General features: G+C 44.3%; 2 protein-coding genes and 1 long non-coding RNA gene across 6 annotated transcripts in view; 2 read left to right on the forward strand and 1 right to left on the reverse strand.

Moving 5' to 3' along the window:
* The first annotated feature begins 13,913 nt into the window (after positions 1 to 13,913).
* The window catches only part of LOC139046680 (F-box only protein 6-like), a 42,001-nt gene continuing 31,761 nt past the window's right edge, over positions 13,914 to 24,153 (forward strand). For both annotated transcript variants that reach the window (XM_070522784.1, XM_070522783.1), the window contains exon 1: positions 13,914 to 14,230. In XM_070522784.1, the coding sequence (XP_070378885.1) occupies positions 13,939 to 14,230 (292 nt within the window). In that variant the 5' untranslated portion in view covers positions 13,914 to 13,938. The remainder of the gene's footprint in view (positions 14,231 to 24,153) is intronic.
* Positions 14,576 to 20,822, forward strand: LOC139048407 (uncharacterized). Its single transcript, XM_070522782.1, has 8 exons — positions 14,576 to 15,004; positions 15,080 to 15,205; positions 16,448 to 16,607; positions 16,994 to 17,157; positions 17,343 to 17,551; positions 17,880 to 18,246; positions 18,839 to 18,935; positions 20,654 to 20,822. The coding sequence occupies exons 1-8, from the start codon at positions 14,793 to 14,795 to the stop codon at positions 20,660 to 20,662; spliced, it is 1,344 nt and encodes a 447-aa protein (XP_070378883.1). The 5' UTR covers positions 14,576 to 14,792; the 3' UTR covers positions 20,663 to 20,822.
* On the reverse strand, positions 20,460 to 22,378 carry LOC139048408 (uncharacterized). 3 transcript variants are annotated; one of them, XR_011507672.1, is made up of 9 exons: positions 22,274 to 22,378; positions 22,035 to 22,067; positions 21,882 to 21,923; positions 21,761 to 21,805; positions 21,495 to 21,539; positions 21,273 to 21,335; positions 21,070 to 21,140; positions 20,771 to 20,830; positions 20,472 to 20,710 (listed from the first exon to the last, which is right to left on the reverse strand). It is a non-coding gene; the product is annotated as an uncharacterized lncRNA (long non-coding RNA). The 3 variants fall into 3 exon arrangements; XR_011507673.1 differs by having other exon boundaries at positions 20,460 to 20,586; positions 20,672 to 20,710; positions 21,882 to 22,330; XR_011507671.1 differs by having other exon boundaries at positions 21,882 to 22,330.

The following is a 24,153-nucleotide window of genomic DNA, read 5'->3' on the forward strand; positions in this document are numbered from 1 at the left end:
CATTGTTCTATGTCTGCGATTGATCGTTGCTGTGTCTTCTCTCGCGTTCTACGAAATTGTTCCCAGTCTACTAATTTGATCTGTCGTTCCTTGGGTCTATTCGGCCCTTCTCTGACGTGTAACTCTAATATGCGGTGGTCACTACCCAAATCTTCCAGTGTGTTGTGCCACGTCACCTTTTCAATATTCTTGGTAAAGGTTAGGTCTGGGGTTGTGTCCCTGTTTAGCGCCGTGCCTACTCTGGTTGGAGTGGCGGGGTCTGTGACGAGCGTGAGGCCTAATTCTTGCGAGTCGTTCCATAAGTCCCTTCCTTTTGCTCTGGTATATAAGTATCCCCACGTGGTGTGTGGGGCATTGAAGTCTCCACCTATAACTACCGGATTTTCTCCAGCAAGTCTGAGTGTTTTCTGGAATAGGTTCTTGAATTTGTGTTTATGTAGCATGGGGTTACTATAAATGTTGAGAATAAATAAGCTATGTCCTGTCTTTTTTGTGGGATGAGTTCCAATAGAATATTGTCAATGTGCGTTATTCCTGTGTTGTGCTGCATGCAAGTTATGTTTCTTTTTACGAGCGTAGTTAATGCCCTGGTGTCCCCTTCGGCATAGCCAAAAGATCTGTATCCTGCTAGCTTCGCAATCCCATGTGTTTCCTGCAGAATTATGACGTCCGGTGTATCCTTGTCTTTCAAATACTGCTGCAAAACTGACTTTTTGTTTTCGTAACTTCTACAATTCCACTGCCATATCCTGAACCCTTCTTTAGCGCGTCTCATTTCGGGTGCGACCATGGGAGGGAGACGGGAGGTTGGAGAGAAGCTGATCTTATATAATTATGTGGTTGTGAAGTGGGTAAGGATCGTGGTGCTTCTGACGCAATGGAGGGGAGTCCATTACGTGGTGAGTGGTTTGTCTCTAGGATGTCTAATCTACTCATAATTGCTGCTATTGCCTTAGCCATTTGATTCATCATTTCGTCCCGTTTTTCATTTGACTTTTGTATTTCTCCTAGGCTCTTTTGAATATCGGCTAATGCTTTATCTACCACTGCGTTATCTTGTTTATCACTGATGGCTTGGGCCTTGCGTTTGAGTGGAGGGGGGTCATCCCCTTCGTCCATCTTATTGTCCGCAATTTCAAATGGCTCTTTCGTGCTCGCCTGTGGAGCGGGAGTTACCTGATTTATTTGTTTTTTTCCTTCCTTGAGAATTTTGATTTCATCGCTCATACGTGCTAGCAAAATCCTCAACTGTGCGTTCTCGTATTTTAGTTGCTTGATCTCGTTATTAATGGCAGTCTCCCCACCAGCCCCCGGGCGCACTCCATCGACCACGTCTGCCCAGCTCACCGTGTTAGTCTGGTTTGCTGAAGAGGATGGCCTAGTTCTGGACCTGGATCTGGATCGTGTACCCGGTGTCCTGGAGCCGGACCGGGATAAGGATCTGGTGGTGTATGGAGACCTTGTTCTCGATCTGGAGCGTCGTTCCCTGGCGTTTAGGAGGCCAAGCGTTCCGCGAGACTCTGCTCTGTCTTCTCTTGAGATAGCGTCGTCATGTTCGTCTTGTCGCTCTCGTTGCAGTCTGTGCCATTGTCTCTGTTTAACGATGAAGGGCTTCTTGAATTTGGCTTTGCACGTCTTGTCTGCAGTCGGATGGTCCTCGCCGCATAACTGACATTTAGGTTGGCACCTGTGGTCTTTATCTGGGTTTGATGTTCCACATCCCGCCCGGGTTTGGCTTTGTTTTAGGCGGACGACATTGTGTTGCTACCTTAGAAGCAAAGTGATATGCAACGTCTGGTTATATCCGTGGAAACGAACGCGAGAATTTAGGTCTGAAATGTAGTGTTAAAAAGTCGGTGTCATGGTATTCAGTGAAAACAGTGAACAGACAGTGTCAATACAGGGCCAGGAAATTCCTGGGGTGAAAGAATATATGTACCTTGGTATATAGATAAACGAAGGCAATAGATATATGCAAACACAAGAAAAAAACAATAATCGCAAAGGGTAAGTGAAATGCGCCCATAATAAAACACAGAGCGCTATAGGGCTACAATAGCTACGAGGTGCTCCGGGGTGTATGGAAAGATGTAATGGCTCCAGGACTTGCATGTGGGAATGCGGTTGTTTGCTTGAAGTCAGGGGTACAATCAGGACTCGATGGCTAACAAAGTTCAGTGGGACGACTCGCATTGGGGCGCTCATGGGAATACTATAAATGAAGCTGTGCAGGGTGATATGGGCTGGAGAAGTTTTGAAGGGAGAAAAGCTCACAGTAAAATTAATTATGAAGAACGACTGAAGAATATGGAAGAAAGTATATGGGCTGGGAGAGTGTTCGGGTATTTGTACAGGATCACCATTGATTCACAGTGGAGGAAAAGAACAAGGAAGCTTACCAGCAAGTATGCGGCCTGTATGGTGAGCAACATAGCAGCAAAGAATGTCAAGCGGAAAGTCAGAGAGGCTGAGATAATGTCATGGGTGGCAGCAAAGGAAAAGAAACCTGCCATGAGTAACTACTCAAGAGAAAAAACAAAATCAGGAAAAACCATTTATGATAGCTCAAAGGGAAGCTCATTACTTTTCGAAGCGAGATCAGGATGTCTTCGAACGCGCACTTATAAAGCGAGAAACAAGGAAGAAGGAGCATGTGCTTGCTACGGTAAAGCTACGGAAATTATGGAGCATGTATAATTAGATCCAGTCGTGCGATCGTATGCCGGTCATGGCGGCCGCATTTCAGTGGGGTCGAAATGAGAAAACACCCGTATACTTGAATTCAGGTGCACGTTAAAGAACCCCGCGTGGTCCAAATTCCACAGGCGGTCCATTTCAACCAACAGCAATTCATTGGTGAATGATATATACTGCATTGTGCCATTATAATGTAAAAGCAAGCCACAGAAATATTGAACATATATCGTAGAATGTTGTGGTGAACGATGCTGTGGCATAAATTTTAACTACGGTTCAGCATGGTGGAAAACCCCCGCTACCACTGCAGGCATTTTAGGCTGTGGTATAAAACCTACCTGCAAAAAAAAAAAAACTAAACGCAGAAGCACTAAGGTGATTGAATATACATTTGCACTCAATTTTTCTTGATTTCATTGTGTATCAATGCGTCCTTTAGTTGCGCTTCTTATATCTTCTCCGGAAACACGACACTCTTTAACAGCAGGACGCTCAGTAAACGGCGCACGCAGGTGCGCGCTGGAATACTGTAACAAATGTCGGGTTCCTTAAAGAAAGCCAGAGACGCACCACTTTTATCCGCTCGCTAATTCGCGAGAAAGACGCCGCTACATTCACATGACTACAGTTAACTAGAAGCATCTAAAATACTGTAACATGACCGCGGGAACAGAAGCTCCAGTAAGGTCTCGTAAAGAGATGAACGGGCACTCACGGTTTGAGGCAACAATGGCGGTGGGCCAAATGAACTGAAAGAAAATATACAAATACAAACAAACTGCAACATCTTTAAACTATAGAATATTAGAATCGTGATATACGTTTATGTGACACTTTGACGGAACTGTAGCTTTACTATATGTAGTTGCGCTGTATAGATGGATGCCATAATCAAATGCACTTCAGCTTCAGCCGAACATGAGCGCAGTCATTTCTCCTCCGCGTTTTGTAGCTCTCAAGAAGCATGCCGGGAACCGTTTTTACAATTGCTAGTAGGTACAGCGCGTGCGTCTAAATATTGTACAAAAATCGCTCACGTGACCTGATCCTAGGGGCCTAGGGACAAGATCCTTTAGGGATTTTTGAGAAGGCACGATGGTTTCGCCTAACGACGCCGTGGCGTGTTCGTCCTCTGCGTGATCGTTCCCTGGCCCGCGCGGACCGCGCATTGTTCAACGTTGCTTATGTGAGTGTGCTTGCGTTGCTTGTGTGTTGGTAGTATGTTCCGTGAGTAGTGGTGGCGCGGCAGTGCAGCTTTGGCCTCGGTGAGCTCTGGCAGTAAAGAATCTGCGTTGTGTGCCCCGTGTACTTCCTTGAGAACTCGGTGGTAGTGACAATTGAAATGTCGAAGTGGCCTAGTGGCCTAGCGACTCGGCAGCGAAGTTCTGCACACAGCCATGTGGCGTCACCGGGTCCGACTTTGCTTAACAGACATCGATGGATGTGCTGCTCGCTACAAGTCATGTAAATGCGACTGCGTCAACCGCCCTACTGTTTAGCGCTGAATGTGTGTATGGTGTGATGTCCTTGAAACGAGTGGGGCAGCGGGGGTGGTGGAGGAGCAGGGTTGCTGAGGGGCTCCATTGGCGCGTTCACAGACATGCGCTCCAGTTTTGGTCTCATTAGTGGCTGTAGCGGGATTGTAGTGTGCACCTTGCCTAGTATGAAGTTTACGATGCTGATGTACAGCATGTTCACGTTTTTCAGTGCTATATGTCATTTGCATGATGACCGAGTTGAAAACGAGGCATATGTCTGCATTCTTTGCGTTTGTGTTGTAAATTACCTTCTATTGGAGAAGTTCTGGCAGTCTTATTACGCAAGGAATACGAACGTAAACATATAAACATCTTTCTGTGCGTCTGAAATTTTGAATTACCCATAATACCCTTTACGACTGATAAATGGGCTACACAGCCTGTGTGAATCAGCTACCTTTTGTTGCGACGCTCTTCCGTGTGGTAGACTTATGCATGACGCGCGTTTATTTCTGTACTGATGCAAAAACCATTTGTTTATTCACTCAGTACAAATGTACTGCTTCTTCATCGCAGTACATTTTAAGGAGGAAGCCTTTAATGGCTCATTGTCAACGTCATCTGCTGTTAGCAGAAACTGTCACAGCTTTCCGGCCTCCTGCTTGGTCTCCTCTGTGTCGGGATGTCATTGTCGCTAGGCACAGGTGCGCACCTCCTGACTGCCTCGCGTGCGTGACGTCACTGTTGTCAAGTGCGGGTGTCGCGGTGCATCGACGCCGCGCGGGATTACTCAGCACATCGGCACGCGTGGCGACCGTGTATTCGACGGTGCGCCCTGACGTCAATGTCGTGAGGGGCTTGAGGTGGCCTCCCGATTGGGCGCCTCGTGGCCTGATGTCACTCTCGCGAGGCATGCGTGGCGATCGTCTGCTTGGGTGCGGTGTGGCGGCGGCGGTGGCGGCAGTTTACTTTGCGGCATCGGGAGAGAAGGATGCCTCGTCTCGCCGAACCAGTGTCTCCCAACACGCGACGTGCGGCAGCCGCTGAACGCAAACGGCGCTTAAGAGAGGCTGAGCGTATACATCGCATGCATCACGGCGGCGAGGCCCGTCCGACACCACAGAGTCCTGGGACGCGACCGACCAACGCAAGAGAGCCAATGCGTTGGAAGCGACTCGCTGCATCTCCGGGTACCAAGGCAAATGAAGCTCGGAAGCGCCGTGACCGCCATCTTGCCGCGGCAAGCCAAGCAAGTACAAGTCAATCGAGCGAAGTGGATGATGAGGATGGCCAACTACACCCCGACACCGGCATGGAATACGTGTCTCCTCCTGATCCACAAACGGCGCTGCAAAGCCGCCATCCTCGATGTGGACCCACTAAAGCACAATGAGTTCACCACCCATGAGTTTCAAGCCGAAATCCTTCAAGATGACAGCTTTGAAGTGATGGACTCAGAAGACATAGAAACGATACACATAAGCGTAAACGACGTTGCAGGCATTTAATAAACAAACATTCACATAGCCGTGTACGAGTTGTGTGCCTCCGTGGTGTTTCCGACGCAACAAATCGCCATTGGCAATGGTGTCAGGTTTCCGCCGTTTCAGACTTTAATCTTGACAAATTGTCTCCCATTTTTTAGTTACGCGGTGAAGCATACTAAAAGTGGGAGGGGGCCGCTATCACCCCGCACAGTATGTCCACTCAGGCAACCTGAGAGGCGGCGGGTACACGATTGTATAATTAAAGAACTCTTATTATGTCTAGGGACAGTCACCCCTTTCCACTTTTACTATGCTTCACCGCAGTAAATTGCTTAAGCTTCACCGCGAGATATTGGTCTATTGCGAGAAAGGTAACATTAAAAATCCCACTTATGCAACGTTTCTTTTGTAGCTTGCTACACCGCAATAAAGGGGTGGAAATAAGCATTGTGCATTAAAGCATACTAAGAGTGAAAAGGACACATAGGTATACACTGTGCTCATTATTTTTAATTGTGACATAACTTGCAAGTGCATCTTTACTCGCGGTAAGCTTCATTGACGATTCTTTGTATATTACAAGTTCATATTGCAGGGAAGCTTACTAAAGTACATTCGCCGTTATGGAACGCATTATTAACCTTTAACGCAGGAGCACAATGTGGATTCATGCCCAAGCTTTTGGCTGTACTGCGCATGCTCTTTGAGAATTGATTCGTTGTTCATAAGTGCACTGGTACTTTAAGTTGGAGAGCTGAAGCTGATATGGAAGCATAGTTTTTATTAAGGGGACAAGATACTGCCAAGATGGTTGCCGCAGAGCTGTTTTTTTTTTGCCACGCACATTTTCTACTAGAAGCTTCAATTGCAGTGTTTTGAGCGTCTTTGAACCGGCACGTAGGGTATATAAACATTGGGCTCGGATTGGGAACATCGCCTAAGTTGATGCCTATCTATAGTAAAAAGATATAGCACGACCAGACAAAATAAAAGAAGGGGGTGGGCTGCAGCAATACTAAGTGCTAAATGGTGCTTTAGCCTTTCCCTTGAGTTTCCTGTTTTTGTACTTTTTATGGATCCTCCGCAGTCACCACGCGAGTGCCAAACGTGAGCTTGTTGGTTTCAGACCTCATGGTTTTTACTAACAGAGCAGTGGGATAAACGAACAAGTGCTTGAAGGCATACAGTCACCTTGCTTGTGCCATGGTGTCGCTTCATGAGCACCGTGAGCCTCCAGGCCAACTAGGAAGAGAGGATTGTTGCAATCGCTTCTGAACTGTATTGCCACCAAACCAACAGTGCTCTCAATGACTCTTCGACAATGGAATGCTTGCACCCAGCAAACTCTAAGGAGGAAGCCATCAGGATGTGCGAAGAGGGCCTTTTGAAGCTGGCTTCATTGCTGAAGGGGCTTTGCCTGTGTACCCGCTTTATGGATACACAAAGATGATTTCCTCTTTGAGTGGGACTGTTTCAGAGGTCGTTACATGGTAACACTGCTGGGTGTATAGTAGCAGAGAAGCTTGTCTAAGCCCACTGTCAATAATCTGTTCCTTCTCCAGTGCCCCAGCGAAGGGTCTACTTTTTGGAAGCAAAGTGATCTCCATGCATGCATGCATTTTTAGCTTATAAAGATGTCTCTTACCCCTTGCCTCAAGCTGGTCCTTGCTGATGTCAGCCAAGAAGGCATTGGGGAGTATGGCAATACACACTTACAGAATACTGTTGACACAAGTGAAACCAGGTTATTGGAGCTGCTGCTTTTTTCCCACTCCATCTTCGTCAGTTACAAGGAGCAGTTATTTGTCCGAACAGAAGGCATATGTAGTTGGTCATGCATAGCCTGCGCACTCAGACTCATAGGCGTGTTACGACAGAGACCTGCCTGAGAACCTCAGCACATTGTTTATATGTAAAAACCTTCTGATCTGTTGATGATTTCCTTCTCTTTATCACACTTTCCCTGATGAAGCCAGCAACTGGGTCAACCATATGTTCAACAGGCTTCCCACTAGTTTCCCAGTGTCTCCATTACCAGGATGGTGCTCATACATATCTGTTTTCTTGACATTACGCTGCAATTCCACCACGGTCACTTCTGCTGAACGTATAGCATGCGTTTAGAAGGGTATTATACATCATGTTGCTCCAAACTCATGAAATGTGCTACAAGACCTTGAGGAACGCCCTCATTTATTTACGCCCTCATCATAGTATATGAAGCTTCGCATGATAAGTGCAACAAGTAACATCTGCTGGTTTCTCAGTGTTATTCTTGTCCAGCTTGCTGAAAGCTGTCTGAGTGTTCCAAAAGGAAGACTGCTGCTGGACAAAAAGTGCATAAAGCAACGGTAGCTATAACCACACATGTCACTCAAAATTAAGAAAGCCGCTGTGTGTGCAGGCGGTTTACTTCATATCCAACAAGTTTGGTTCTCCCTTTGCAAGGGAGTAAACTCAACTTGCCCTGAAGACATGGCCTGTGACAAACTATGTGCCGAATGCTATGTCCCCTGCAAAGCTGAAGATGTGTACGAGATCCTGACACCCCACAGCGGCTTCTAAACTGGGCAAACAGGCTACTATAAAAAGGACTGCCCTTACTAATATGCTAATAACATGAAAACGGGCAGAAATTTGGCTATTCATTGGGCCCAACTGCAAGTGCAGGCCACTCTTACACCAGATGTGTGTTGTTCACTATAACTGAGCTATACTAATGCAGATAGAAATAATGATGTTTGAAAGTAGTGGAGTTTAACTATATTCTGCGCAAGCAGTGCCACCTGCAGCGCTAGTACCTTACAGACACAATTCATGGCTGCACCACTATGCAAAGGCACTATTCTTGAATTATTAACTTCTATTTATGGTGGCCATATATTGGAAGTACATATCATCCACATTGTGTGCAACATGGTAATATGATGGCAACTATGATAGCCATTCCTAATCTGAAATGCAACAAAAGAACAAATATAGGCAACAAATTGTAATTCAAAAAGATGACCAGTGCACAGGATAAGTGAGACTTCCCTTTATTGAACAAAAAATGTCACGTATCATGCCACCAGCACAAGGTAGCAGTAGCAGAGGAAAAACATAGCAAAATGCTTCAATCACACTTGAATGTAAAACGGCCTTGGACACAAAAAACCGACATAATATTGCACTCAATGAAAGGGCAAGACTCCATCCAAGAACACACTATGGCACCACATACTTGACATGGCGTAAAAAATAACATGCCCTACCTAAAAGAAAAAGCAAAAAACACTGAAAACAAGCCTTAAAATGCGATGGGCAGAGTCTGAAACCAAGTTAGAACAACCCCCCAAAAAAGATTTTGCTAATTCAACGATTAAAATTGTCAAGCTGTCTCGTCACTTTTTAATGAACCTGCAGAACTGAAAAGGAAGGAAAGAAAGTTCAATAGCAGGGCTGCAGAAAATGTCACCAAATAAATATACTTTGCTTACCAAGGATACCTCTGGCTCAGTTGTGGCGTGACTTTGCACAATAATTGTGTATAAGCTTTTCTTGTTTAGAATGGTTTACAGATAGAGAAAAAATGATCATAAGAGCACCAGGTGTATGTATAGTCTACGCACAAGACATGCCACTGCTTTCTTACTTTTAGTTTTTTATCTACTACTATCCACGAGTATTTAAATGCCTTTATAGCACTGCTAACATCCTACTGCAAAACACAAAATTGGGCAAGTTGTGGCATAAATAATATTGCAGTTTCACTCAAAATGAAAAAGAATGATGCAGTGGCTGGTGAAATATCCGCAGGAAGCTTGCTTCATGCAGTATTTGTTTAAGTGAACACTTGCCAACGCAAGTCAGTAATCTCCTTTAAAGAAGTAAAAAAAGTACGAGTCGTATTTATTTGTGGGAGTTGTGGCTCCCACTGTTGAAGTGGAAAGACTCGACTTTTCGTCCTCCTTTCTCATATCCGCACTTGACCACTGGTCTCCACCAAAACAACCCTTTATCTTCTTACTGCTGAATTCGTTTTGGTTTTCTCAAATCTATAATTGGGCTACCCATTGCTAATTCTCGCGCTGTGCTTGGGGAAAACAAGACACCTACAGCACCATCCAGTAAATCTGAGAAGCCAAGCACTAGAAAAAAATGAAGCAGATGCACCCAAATCACTGTGATTACATGTAAGAAGAAAATTTAACATAGAACTGCCTTCACAAGTGGGAAGCTGATGTTTAAGAACTTGAAGGTATGGACGCCAGCTCTGTATACAGTACACAGGCATTCAGCAGGTGTTAGCCAATCATGGCACCTGTTTTCTAGATCGCGCTCTCCAAGATCAGTATTCACCAAGACTGAGCCTTCAGTAGAGTGGCTGAAATGTAGAATTGTGGACTGCCAATCTTTTGATCGTATGTTTGAATCCTTGCAGCACAGTGAGAACATTATTTGCAATATTCTAGCAAGAAATTTGGGAATTCCAGTGACAACACCAGCAGACATCAGAACAACCAGGGGACTTAGCCCATAGCAGCTATTGCTGTAAAAAAGAAGACTGGCATAAACACAAGAATTGAGATGTGCACTCTACATGTCTTTGTTCTGGTAGAGGTCCACTACTTTGGTGCTACAGTTAACGATCTCGAATGAGTTCAAGGAGCAAGAATTTAGCCCAGAAAAAATATTACGCTTAACAGCTGTATCTAGTCGTATCACTTTGCCTATGCAGCTTTATATAACCCTGTGCACACTTATCTAAAGCACATAAGTGGCATCCTGAAAAAAAAAGCCCTTGATATTGCTTCTGAGAAAATTAATCTGTTTCGGCCCTAACAGTATATATATATATATATATATATATATATATATATATATATATATATATATATATATATATATATATATATATATATACTGCACATACCTGCATTATCACTTATCACTTATCATTATCCCTTATCACCAACTGTTAAATCACCTACTTACCTCAACAGCAAACCACTTCTGCAACCAACCGTGCTCCAGTTCTTACCTGCATTTCCACCTGTGCAGTTGGCAGAAGTCTTTGGCCGTTTACTGTAACTTCATATTTCAAACATTTGGTTGCATAAGAGGCTTTGGCAATACTGGCAACCCTAAGGCCTGGGCAGGCTTCACGATAGGCCACCCGTACCTCCTCATTGCAGAGTGTGCTCAACATCCTTGGTTCGACTGTGACTAGAACCCACGTATCTTTTCTCCGAAGCGGCTTGTATTGGCGATACTTTGATGCAGAAGGAGGCTATTGTCGCACATCTCAACCTTAGGCCAGAAACCAATTTGGCAAAGGTGGAAATAGTCTGGTCTTTCCCAGAAGGTGGTTCACTCTTGCGAGGCACATTCCTTCAGTCAATTTGCACACTGTGAATGTGAGTGAGACTGATCAAAGGTTGGCTATGGTGTCAGGTTTCTTGCCTGGTTTCTATAGTGGCATCATGACCAAGTGTTTCCACTCTGTGGGGAATTCCAATATTCCAGTTTTCATTGATTACAAGCAATAGTGCTTGCTTCCTTGTTTTGGCAATATTCCTCAACATCTGCAAAATGAGTCCATCTTTGCCACGTGTGCTTTTAGATGATGACATGTTCGAGAGCAACAACAGGTTGTGCCATCATAAAGAGGCTTTCCATTCCTTTTTTGGCAAGTGGTCATTAAGGTGCGTACAATGCAGGTGACAGTCGGTCACTATGAGGTGGTCGGGGAAAGCCCCCATCTGCAGCTTGTTCATCAAATTTCTCAGATGTGCACTGAAGATCGAGCAGCATGTTTTCAATAGTATTACAGTATTTGGTTTATCCTGTTATAGCCGTGAGAATGTGATACAGCTTACTGAGACCTATAAATTCAAATGACGCGCAGTGGTTCATTCACTAGTCTCTGGCAAGTTTCTTAGCATGACATCTTGCCTGCTCAGTCTTGTGCAGAACATTGATCAGGGTTTCTTGCGTGTAAACACAATTTAAGTATGCAGTATGCAGCTTGGCTTGCTTACCCCAAAGTTGCAGCAGGTGCTTGTGAGCGCTGGATGTTGCCCCAGTGAGCTCTAGTTCGCATGTCGCTCTTTGCAGTGTGTACAGGAAGCGTATTGCTAGCGCTTCAACACCTTCACATTCTGCAGACTTGAGTACATCATGGAAATGGTCCCAGCCTAAAACCCTGATTTTGTGAATGTGGCACATTTTCACTGCTACATCAAGTAATATATCGGATAATGGTTGCTGCCTCTAGGGACAGAGTCGCACTGACACTCTGAGTGATGGCCCCAGTTGCCCATGCTAGGTAAGTGTACTGACCTGCTGGTTTTAATGGAAGGTATGGCAGTTGGGATAGTTGCAGTCATTTGTTAATTTGAGGTCTGTGCTGTCTGCTTTGTCAAGGTGGCATCCTCCTGGCCGTACGTCTTTGCATTCCCAATGTGGGTGATGTGCATTGAGCTCACCTCGACAGTATTCTGTGCTCGGGAAAGCGAATTTGAATATGTCAAAGCCAAGTGAAGTCTCGTTGGCTGCGGTGCTTGGTTTTGAGACAGAGGTAGACCAATGCCAAAACGGCTTCCTGCCTTAGTCTGCAGCACACCACCACAACTTTCTGACGAGACATATATTTATTCAAGCTGTTCTTCCCTTGCCCTAATTCAATAATAGCCAATTTTAGGAGCTGCAAATCAAGCTAATTTCAGAAGACTGCTGATTTTTTAGCCACTTCTAGCAGCTTATTGCTAGGTTAATTTTCTAGTTGGGCATGACATGCTTTGTGCTTAAAAAATGAGCTGTTTAAAGAAATCTTGCCAAGGCTGTTCCAAATTAGAATTCTTGTCATGGCTGTCTCGGTCAATTAACTGAGTGATCACTGCTTTTATCGCAAAATGTGGCAATGAGCTAGGCAGATGCTGTCGCGACAGCACAGTGTTTAGGTTGTACAAGTATAGAAGAAACAAAATTGGAATTGGGGAGTTGAAAACCCTATTTTTACAGGCTCTCTTTATACTGCTGACATTAGAGAGCTTTAATTTAGTGGATGCAAGCAGCATGCGTAAACAAGAACCCTGTTTGGGTATTTCTGGGACCAATATGGTTCGCATAGCCAAGCAGCACAAGAGTGGCTTGCATCCTCTTATCCAATACTATTATTTTCATTGTAAAGCAGCCGACATCGCAGTAAGCCTGATCAACCTGCATCAAATATGCTTGAAATTTTTAAGTACTTGAGGTGTGTCGGTTCAGTGTTTAAAGCACTTCACCACACTCTTCGCCACTAGACTTGTGCTTTCCAGTATTACTTGCTAATCAACTCTTGGGTTGTTTACATTGTTTTTCTGTGCTGTAAGATTTGTTTGACAGTCCTGATAAAATTGTTAAAGTGAGGGTCTGCGCTGTTGTATTGGACATGCGCGGAAAACGGGCAGATGCAGCTGAACATCGCAGGGCACAGTATTAAGCTCTACCTCAGTGTTTATCGTGCCCTTAGTACCAGTAATATTAAACATCTACTCTGCATTTTAGTTCGTGGAATTCTGGCAGACCAGGTGATGTCACTAAAGCTCCGTTATGTTCACAGCACCACGCGATAATGATAAAAGTAAATCGCATGCAGTCACGGATAGCGCACTAACGCTGAACACGATTGAAAACATGCGCTGCCCAATTTCAAGGACGCACGAACAGGTAAGCAAACACCATCGTAAGCATTACATTACTTACGTAACGTAAGTCGTGGCGAAAAACACGTACAATACTTCCGCCTACGACGCCCGTCAATTAAATTTGCATATGCGATGTGACGACGCTGCACAGCGCTGGTTCGCAAATTGCATTGCCGAGGCGCTACGCCACTTCAATATTTCGATCGTCAGCACCACTGAATTCTTCAAAAATACGCGTCTCACACCACCAGAGTTCACCGAGACCAAAAGCCGACATGCCACACCACTACTACTGCACGACTTTTCGCCAACAAATACTGAACCTACAGCGGAGACATCGTTCAACCAGCGGTCGGCGTGGGCCCATCGGGCCGGAGATTCAACGCGCCACATGGCGCCACGGCATCGCTTGACCACAGAATGGCTTGACGCCCCCATCGCGGCTTCTCAGAAGTCCCTAAACAATCCTGTCTCTAGGCGCCTATCAGGTCACGTGAGCGATTTTTGTACGACATGTAGACGCGCCAACCACTGTGCATATTCTCGCTAGTCCGCCTGTAATCTGACATGAAGCACACCAAGCGTTTCCGTGCTGAAAGACCGATGGAACCCATCGATCCTTTTCCTTTGATGAACCTTCCCGAGCAGTTAATAGAATACGTGCTGTCTTTCGTCAGTCACACGGATCTGCTGAAAAGTTGTCGCAATACATGCAAGCCTTTCCGAGACATAATCGACAGCAACAGCTTCTGGAAGATCAAGTGCCAGCGGGACGGCAGGAGCATTCCCTCGTTCCACTTAGAGGAGCTTCCACCGAGTTACTACCAACGTATTTACATCGGGAACCCGTACGGCAGGAATTTGCTTCGCAACGGGCACGGAGATTCTCCCAAAGGTGCGCAATTGTCATCGCATAGGCGGATGCATTTTTTTATTGCATACCTCTTGCCGCGAAATTTCAGCTACTGTGCATTTCATTAGCGCTGTCGAGTGTTTGAACTTGCAGAACTGTTCCAGGAAAACGTTAACGTAGTCCGTTAAAGGCGCGTCCACGCTACCGGCAAACGTGCCGTAACGGCGCGCCGGCTTCCGGCACCGTAGAACGTCGGCCGCGCAAGGGTCGTCCAAACTGCACGGCAGTTTGGCCAGTGCGGCAGTCACGTGACACGAACCAGTCTCACAGATGCTCGCAGCACGAACGTGATCCGACGAGATTGCGCGCCTTTCCCATCATTTCGCGCGTTCGGCGCGCTGCTCAGCTGGGGCGCGATCGGAGATATTTTGTTCAAACCGGTTCTGTTCAGTTGCTGGCACGTCACAAAGTTGCAGTATGCAAAATTTGTGAGAGCGGGGCGGAGAGAGCAGCCAATCAGGAAGCGGTCACCTCCCCGGAAGTTTACCTCCGTCGTTTGTCGTCTGCTTGCAAACTGCTCTCGAACTTCCAGCGCTGCGCTGCGATGCCCGCTACCGGCGTTGATACAGATGACACTTTAATTACTTTGAATGTCATCATTCTGGCGTGTTCCCTGCTACTCCGGCATCGGCGCACTCAAAATGCAAGGCGGCGAAGGTTCTGGGTGCGACCAAGTTGGAGGTACAGAAACGTCGAGGGACAAGCGAGTGCGCTTCTACCACGGCTTCGCGCCAAGGACGAAGCTTATTTTCGAGAGTAAGTTGTGAGGATTCTTAGCGTTTATAGCGAGCCTTCATTTAAAGATGTAACGATCGATTCGATCCATCGCAGTTTTCTGAGGATGCCACCGAGCATCTTCGACGCATTGCTCGCACTGGTCCGACCGCGCATCGAGCGCCAGACAACATCGTTTCAAGACCCAATTTCGGCGCACGATCGGCTTGCTATGACAATCAGGTAAGTTTGATAGTTGTTCAGGCATTGTTGTGCTGGGAAAGCGCTGCTGTGATAGAATTTTGCTCTGCCACTTATTTACTTGCGTTGTTAGAATTCTCGTTCCTAGGTGTGTATGTCGCATTGTAACTTTGTTTTGGCATGCGGAAGCAATACTTGAGCGTTCAAGGAAGCTGCACTTTAACTCACAGTGCTGCATTTGGGCTGGTAATTAGATTATCACGTTTTTTAAAATTCTTTATATTTTAGACTGGATTGCGAGCAATTTGCTTCTCTTGGAAGTGTTCCTGCAATGGAGACAGATTACTTAGTTGATTATGCAAGAAAAACGTGTTGCATGAACATTATGCTTACTTGTTTCTTCCCCTGTTACAGTATAAGGATTTGCTAGTAGCCTGAAAAATTCTTTCAAGCACTTGTTAACAGATCTCCAACTGAGTTTTGTGTTTCAATGACGCTGCATTATGTAGAGATGTGCTTGATGCAGCAACACTTGCAGAACTTCCGTAACGACTGAGAAACAAATACAAAACAACAGGGAATTCAAAAATAATGTTTGAACTCGTGATAATGTGTGACAAAATGTTGTGCTTTATTTATTAACCCTTTCAGGGTCGCTCTTTTTCGCCACATGCGACCGCCCAGGGTCGACGTTTTTAATTGCAGATTCCAATTCTCTTGAGGGACCTATTTCGATAAAAAAATTGCCTTAATTTTTCTAGGGCGATCGTAAAGTGAGAAAAAATTATTTTGCGTTTGTATATATGTATTGTTTATAAGCAAAACGTGTCACAAACTACCCCGAATGTCATCTTATCGCCAAGAAGTGGCAATTAGTTTTCGTGACTCTGAAAAAGAAAAAAAAGGAAACGCATTCATGGCGGCATTCTTCCTATGCGCACCCCCGCGAGCACTAAACGAGTGAGAAACAGGCGGTCGCCCTTTGAGCGATTAGTAACGAGATAGCCATCAGTTTTGTGAGCGCAAGAAGCCGAAACCACCCACGGAACAAAACCCAAACCGCAGCCCGCGCCAGTGCGCAAACAGGTAGTACATAGACGCCCCAGAGCAAACTAGCTCTAAAACAAACCTGCAATGAAAACTGAGAGATGAAGGCGCGCTAAAAAAAATTCCCTGTATTTACATCTAAAGTCTATTGTAATTTATTGTTACATCAATGAAAGCAATGTCTCAGGAATGCTATTTATCAGTTGAGATACAACATTAAATATGCTTGTTTTCCAGATTCCTTGCCAATGGTGACACTTTCAGGAGCTTGTCATATAATTTTTTGACTGGACGGTCAACTGCAGCCATGATTGTGAAAGAAACTACAGGTGCAATATGGGATGTACTGCAGGCTGGTTATGTGAGGTTCCCGCAAACCAGCAATGAATGGAAGAAGGTGAAAGTTCGTGAATCGACATAGATATTTACATGCTTTCTAGCCACAACTAAATAAAATTATTATTCAGGCATCTATCAAGCAACATATCTGGTCAAATCAGTCTTCACGGCACTGTGGACAGGTGTTTATGATAACTTATTTCACTTGATTATGCTGATCAAGACAGCTAAATCCTGTGGTTGCACAGTATGAAACAGGAAACAAGCTCACCAGGAAAATAATAAGTTTAAATGACATGCAGTGCAATGAAATATATGACAGCTGTCGATATCACATCTACTTCAATTTTTTCTTTGAGGAAGCAACCTTTGGCAAAGCTCTGCAGTTTCTGATGCACATGTGGTGTGTTGCGTAATATTTTTATGTGCATGTCACTGTTTCAGATTGCTGATGAAATGGAAGAGAAGTGGAATTTTCCAAACTGTATTGGAAGTATTGATGGGAAACATGTCCACATTGAGTGCCCTAACAACTCCGGCTCTAGGAACCTCAACTACAAAAAGACATTCAGCGTGGTTATCATGGCTGCTTGTGATGCAAACTACAGGTTCAGATTATTTTACTTTCTACTACATGGCAGTAAGTGCAAGTTTAATTGGGGACATGGTTAGATATGTATTCAGCTTTGCCCATGGATAATGCATAAGCAGACAGTATACTTATGAACGTTAGCAGTGTGTTCAATGGGGCTGGTTGGTGCATTGCAGGTGCATTATTCCATGTTTATTTCAGATTCATATATGTCGACCTGGTGCATTATGGCGGCGAAAGTGATGGTGGAATATTTTTGAGGTCACCACTGCCTACTATACTTAACGAGCGCAGATGTGGAATACCACCCCCTGCAAATGTTGGTTCGGCAGGCCTGATCCCCTACCTTATGGTTGGAGATGAGGCATTCCCAATAAAGCCATCTCTCATGAGACCATATTCTAGACGTGGTAAGTTATCTTGTCCACTTTGTAAATATAAAGCTACATTACTTTCATTGCTCAATTTTATGACCCTTGCCATAAATCAGCAATCATTCAGGGTGGCCATGACAGTCTTCCTGCTTTCCATTAATGTAGCCATTGTTGAGTGTAAAGAGAGCTAACAAGGCGTATCGATGCCAACTATGGATGACCACTGCCATTGCAAGGTCATGAAAAGCCAAGCATAACATGTTAGGTATTGTTGTTTGTGGGAAATATTGTCAAAAATAGACACTTTCTTTGAGATTATGAATGAGGTGTCGCCGCAGTTTAAATGATTGCTGCTTTCTCTTAGATCTCCAAAGGCATCGAGCTGATGGGACAACGAACGAGGCTTATGTTATGCGAGCCACATTCAATTACCGCCTGAGTCGAGCAAGGAGGCTCATTGAAAATTCGTTCGGTATCATGGCTAGCAGATGGCGCATCCTTCGAAGACCATTCAGAGCCTCTGAGGAAAGCACTGAGAACATAGTGAAGTCCTGCATTGCATTGCATAATTATTTAATGAAGGACTCTCCTCTCTCGAGAACAACATATAGCCCACCTGGATATGCAGACACTGAGGATTGGGAGGGAAATATAAAAGAAGGAAGATGGAGGAGTGAAGAAACTGGGTTGCCATTGAAAGACATTGATAGCACTGGATTTCATTCCTCAAGGTAAATCACAAAAGTCCCGTCTGTAATATCGCATTACGATTATGCATCCAGTTCAACCAATACTGCACAATAAGTGCACTATGTGACAACTTGTGCTACAAAACAAACTTCGCATGTGCTCTTTCTTTTGCATTCCACAATGTACAAGCTCGGCCTATTTGGCAAGCTTTTACAACCTTCATAAGTCTGGCACAATTCTAAGCCCCCCACATCTATCGCATCTCACAGCCATGTTTCTATGCAATGTTGCATAAGATAATTTACAATGTATGAAAGTAAAATTTGACAGCAAGCTGGTAAATTTTTTGCATGCAAATTTAAGCAAGAGCTTCAAGTGGTGCTGTTTAGTAAAAAACAGACCATCAGGTTCCTCTGCTTAAGGCCCTCCATGCTAAAGAAAGGGAAACATTTGGTCGCAGTGAACTGGGGATGATTACAATTGCGGGAATGGCCTTCATCCTGCAGTGGACATAGAATAGGCTGATAATTAGTCTTGCCACAAATGTAAATTTGTGCTTGTGTTTACAAGGAGCCTGTTACAGTGCTACGCTTTTGACATTATTTATGAGCATGTTCTTTTGCCATCTTCTAGAGCTGCAATGGACGTGCGGGACCGGCTTGCGCGGTACTTTATACAAGATGGTATGGTGCCATGGCAAAAAAGAATTGTAGCACGTGCAGGCACTAAGGTAAGTACAAGGTTAAGCAGCCACAGGGAGAGCGGGTTGACAAACACCTCGCGTGCGATCTAAGATGAGTTCAACAGCTCACCGATGATGTATTTCTCTCCTGCCGCCTTCCGACTCTTGTCCCATAGTCTTACTGAGCATGCCTAGAGGCATCAAACGATAGTGCCGATTTCCCTTTATTTTTCAGCAGTGACAAGCAAAACACAAGTACTTAAGAAAAAATACACATTGGTTAGGTGGCAAGCTGACACATTACTTTGAACGCCCAATGGAACACATGCGCACCAATAGCCATTTTACCTTGACATTCTTCAGCTAAAAACAAACTTCAAGGAAAAAAAATATTGCATACTTTCTTCAGTGGGAATTGAAACCTAACTGTATTTAATAAGCTATGTTTCAGTAACTTCATTTTTAAAAAAGGTACCAAGTGGACAAAGTGCGCATGCATGGCATTTATTGCACTTGTTCTAGCTTAACATGTCTATTGCATAATTTGAGTGAGTGTGAACTGAGTACACAAGGCAAAAAGGAAAATGAAACTGCATATTGAAACATCGTAAACAATACAAATTTATTTTCCTCATTGCAGTCGCAGCACATGAAGTATGCTTGAATGAAATGATATTGCTATTCAAAAGTAAAAATATGACTTGATTAAATATGACTGAATGTGAAATAAGTTCAAAATTATGTTTATCCTCAAGGACTTACATTTCTGCCTCAAATTGAAACATGATAAACATTTATTTTTCTTCATTGCACAGTCCCAGGATATGAGGTATGCGTATGCTTAAATGATATTGCGGGTCAAAAGTAAAAATATGACTTGATTAAATATGACTGAATGTAAAATAAGTTCAAAATTATGTTTATCCTGCAGGACTTGCATTTCTGCCTTAAATTGAAACATGATAAACAATACACATTTATTTTTCTTCATTGCACAGTCCCAGGACATGAGGTATGATATTGCTGGTCAAAAGTAAAAATATGACTTGATTAAATATGACTGAATGTGAAATAAGTTCAAAATTATGTTTATCCTGCAGGACTTGCATTTCTGCCTTAAATTGAAACATGATAAACAATAAACATTTATTTTTCTTCATTGCACAGTCCCAGGGCATGAGGTATGCATATGCTTAAATTATATTGCTGGTCAAAAGTAAAAATATGACTTGATTAAATATGACTGAATGTGAAATAAGTTCAAAATTATGTTTATCCTGCAGGACTTGTATTTCTGCCTTAAATTGAAACATGATAAACAATAAACATTTATTTTTCTTCATTGCACAGTCCCAGGGCATGAGGTATGCATATGCTTAAATTATATTGCTGGTCAAAAGTAAAAATATGACGATTAAATATGACTGAATGTGAAATAAGTTCAAAATTACATTAATCCTGAAGGACTTGCATTTCTGCCTCAAATATTAACGTTTGTAATTTAAATGTAACCTCGCAGCGCATTTTTTGTGGCAGCGTGTGAAGCTTACTTGCCACCCACTGCCCCATCGCTGTGCATTCATCCTCTGCTTCTGGTTGCTGCTGCTTTTCGCGGATGCTTCGCAGTGATGCAGAGCATGCCCCGAGCACATTTGTTATTGTGCTTTCAATCTGCTCTCCATTCTTCTGCCTCTTTGTCCTGAAAAATACGACAAATGACAGAGGGTAGTTAAAAGCACAATGTCTTATGCACTTCTCTCTTTCAGGAAATCTGAACCTAGTACCGGGGAGGATGAGCAGCAGGCAGCGCCCTTTTTGGAGGCCTTCACGAAAACAAAGAAAGAAGCATTAATGGAAATATCTTGCATTAAACTTCATATTACCTTGACGCAGTTGTGGCTTCTGTCATTTGCATTGGTGCTGCAGTATCAGTCGATGTTGAGCTGAATAACAAATTCAGTGTACATTGTAAACGCCAGACCAAGCATATTGCTACGTGTAAGGCTAGTGAGCATTGATGCGTAGATGCATGTGGGTCAAGAGAGAAAGAGGACGAAGTGAAGTGGAGGAGATGATATGGCGTGATTATGAAGTTTTTGTGCTAAATATTCTCTTAGCCTGGTGTCGTTTCGCCGTAACATTATGCAATAAAAACTATTTTGCTCAGTCATTGCTTTCTTACCCGTCAGAAGGAGAAAAAAGGAAGAAAAGGAGAGGCAGGGAAATTAACCAGGCTAACGTCCCTTGGCTAACCTGCACAGAGGAAAGGGGATGAGGAACTGAAAGAAAGCAAAAGAGAAATAGTTCACGTGCAGAGCAGTAGATGTAGGTTGTTCATAAGCACCTTCTCCGATTCATAGATCTTGGGAAAACAAATTAGCTTACCTCCCAGGATTTCCACAGATTACTACTGCTGGCGATGCACTCCAGCCTTGCTCAACGAAGGAACTGTGTAACCATGAGACAAAATGCATTATTTCTAAGCTCCATGCACGACTATTGCTATGGTTTGGTTTTGTCAATTATTTTATGCCAGTGGCCAATTGGATAAAGTGGCAGCATGTGTTTTATAGAAGCTAAAAAACGTCCTGCATGATATATACTTACCATTCAATGTCGCCATCATAGTAGAGCTCAGAGTCTTCTGGCTCCCTGTTGGATATGCACATACAAATGAGAATTTCAATACTTTTACAGTGTTCAAAAGTGCATAAAGGCAACATGTCACAATAGGACCAATGGGACTTTCAAGCACAATAAGCACTTGCCTGATGTCTTCATCAGAAGCAGCTGGGTCTGCACCTTCGGGGCACCTTCATTGCAGACAAAAGATGTCAGGTTGGCAATACAGAAGTAGCTCTGAGCACACTTACATTTGCGAAAATAATGCTTGCGCCGTCGACTCATCACTTGGGTCACTGCAGCAGTACAGAGAATAAATTGCTATCCATCCTTGACTCGCGAAATTACTGCAAATAATTTGTACATACTTACCCCTCGTGAAGTGGGGTGCTTACGCTGCAGCGCAGCATTGACCTGTAAAAAAGCAGCTGTTAAATCAATTTGCGAAAGAAAAACATAAAATGGTCATTCATTGTAATCTTTAACAGATATATGCTACATATATCGCCGCTGGTTACCAGGTACCTTTGTTCCGCCTCCGGTATATTATTGGAAGCCCTGAGAGAGAAAAAAGGAGAGGCGTGAAAAAGCGTAAGCAACAGCTGATTGAAAAACCAGCATGCAGCGACTCCTGACAGCGCGCACTGCCTTTTCTACGTGCACGCAACAGCGCTGTAAAACATAACTGGGGAACGAGTCAACAGCGCGCCGTCGTGTAGCTCTGCATGACCAGGCAATAACGATAAATGTACGCTGAAAGTTACCTCTCGGAGTAGTGGGCTGTGCCCCTCAGTATGCTATCGACGATACTATACAGCGCCCACTTGGGAGTCTTCGCAGCGCTGCCTCCAGCGCCGCTTCGCGCTGTCCGATCTTGCACCGTTCTTATCTTGTTCCAGCGATCTCTGGCATGTCTGAACTTCATCATAGCCTGATGACCTAAAGAAAATAGTAGCATTGTCTCAGCCCACGCGCACAGTATGTCCTTCCGCAGCGCGGGCGAAGGAGATGCTACATGCATGCTTACCTGTTATGGCAAATTCCTTTCCGATTAGGTGCCACCTGTTCATTTTTGCTTCCGTGTCTTTGTATTCAGGCTTTGTTTTATCATATAAAAACGGGTACTGCCGCACGACTTCTAAAAATCTCTCGATCGGGAATTCCATTTCTGTTGATCGGTGAGCGCACACACACAAATATGGACCCTAGCAGACGGTGCCAAGCGCGGGAACTCAAGCGGCGGCGCGGTGACGGTAGCCATGGCAACCACTCCTCGGTCGCTGATTGGCCACGTCGCCGTACGGCAGCCGCACAAATGGGTCCTCGTCCCATCCTCCGAACGGCAAGACAATCTCGCCGTTCGTGAGCAAAACCGCCGTCGCACGGCGGACCGCGAACGGCAAACGGCGTCCGGCGAGTTGCCGTGCCGGTAACGTGGACGCGCCTTAAGGCCTCTTTGAACGTTTTAGAAGGCAGCGCTGACGTATGTGCGGGTGATGGCATCGTGTGTCGGATAGCTCGAACGCATGCGGATGAACAACTCGGCTAAAGAAAACATACGTGTTGATTGTTAGCAATAGGGCAACCACCCCCCGACAGTGCGCGACGACTGTCTTCCGTAGTAATCATCTATTTACTTTCGTTTTGCGCCTGGCACGCTAGGGGTGGGGGGGGGGGATTTGTGTAAGAGAGAGGCGAGCAAAAAGGGACAATCTTCACTTTTTAATTTATTGCATAGTTTGTTTGTCACGTAGACAGGAGTTTGACAGCTCTGAATTTACCCCAGACATTCGGCTACAACAGCACAGTTTCGTTGAGGAAGTGAGGGGAACGCCGAAAAAATAATTTGCGAACAACAAATCGCGTCCGACTGCGCCCTGTTGGGAGGAGTAGGACAAATTAGACATGACCTTAAAAGCTTATATATGCGAGCAGACACTGAACACAGACAAGGACCTTTGTTCCCCCCTGCCGCATGTGGCTCTGGCAGCTTTGACGCAATGTTGACGTGATGTCATTGCTGCGCATATGTCAGGATGGACAGGAAAGAAGAATATCTGTTTCTCGTCTTCCTTTCATGACCTTCACAGCTATATCCATGACATCAGTGCTCTTAATTATGCCTGTAAAAAAATATGACTGATACACTTCTGCAAGTTAGTACAAGCACAATCATACAAAAAGTAATGCTTCTTTTTTTTATGAAGTGTCAAAGCCAAGTTCTGGACAAGTATGCAGACCAAAGGGTCACCAAAAGAACTAGATTTTATTGTAATTAACATGCATAAACTGAAATTGACGAGCACACTAGAAAGTTCACAATGCCAAGTTTGGACTGCAGTGCTCAATTTCAAGTTACATTTACAGGCAGAGGAAAAAACTGCTTTAATGCACTATCACTGGTCTATGTACTTTTGCTCATGGGTGTAACTGTAAAGAAAGTTGCAGTGAGACATCAGACATAACTTTATCTCCAGCCTTATTTTAATCTTCCTGGGGCCCCTCGAAAGTGAATTGCTGGCAGGCTCTGTGGTTCAATGTCAAGGAGGGTCAAGTTACTGTCTAACTCAGTTTATTCCGATGTCAAGGAAACAGACCAATAACTAAGTGTGCTGCCTACCTCTTGAATGTGTACTGTTTTTTA

Source organism: Dermacentor albipictus, chromosome 8 (assembly GCF_038994185.2).
Source record: "Dermacentor albipictus isolate Rhodes 1998 colony chromosome 8, USDA_Dalb.pri_finalv2, whole genome shotgun sequence".
Lineage (NCBI taxonomy): Eukaryota > Metazoa > Arthropoda > Arachnida > Ixodida > Ixodidae > Dermacentor > Dermacentor albipictus.

What these genes read in the sequence shown, in the direction of transcription:
- LOC139048407 (XM_070522782.1), top strand. Translation starts at nt 14,793, where the DNA reads ATGCCCGCTACCGGCGTTGATACAGATGACACTTTAATTACTTTGAAT. An exon ending in GCTTGTGATGCAAACTACAG is followed by an intron (nt 17,158 to 17,342) that starts GTTCAGATTATT and finishes TGTTTATTTCAG; the next exon opens with ATTCATATATGTCGACCTGG. An exon ending in ACTGGATTTCATTCCTCAAG is followed by an intron (nt 18,247 to 18,838) that starts GTAAATCACAAA and finishes GCCATCTTCTAG; the next exon opens with AGCTGCAATGGACGTGCGGG.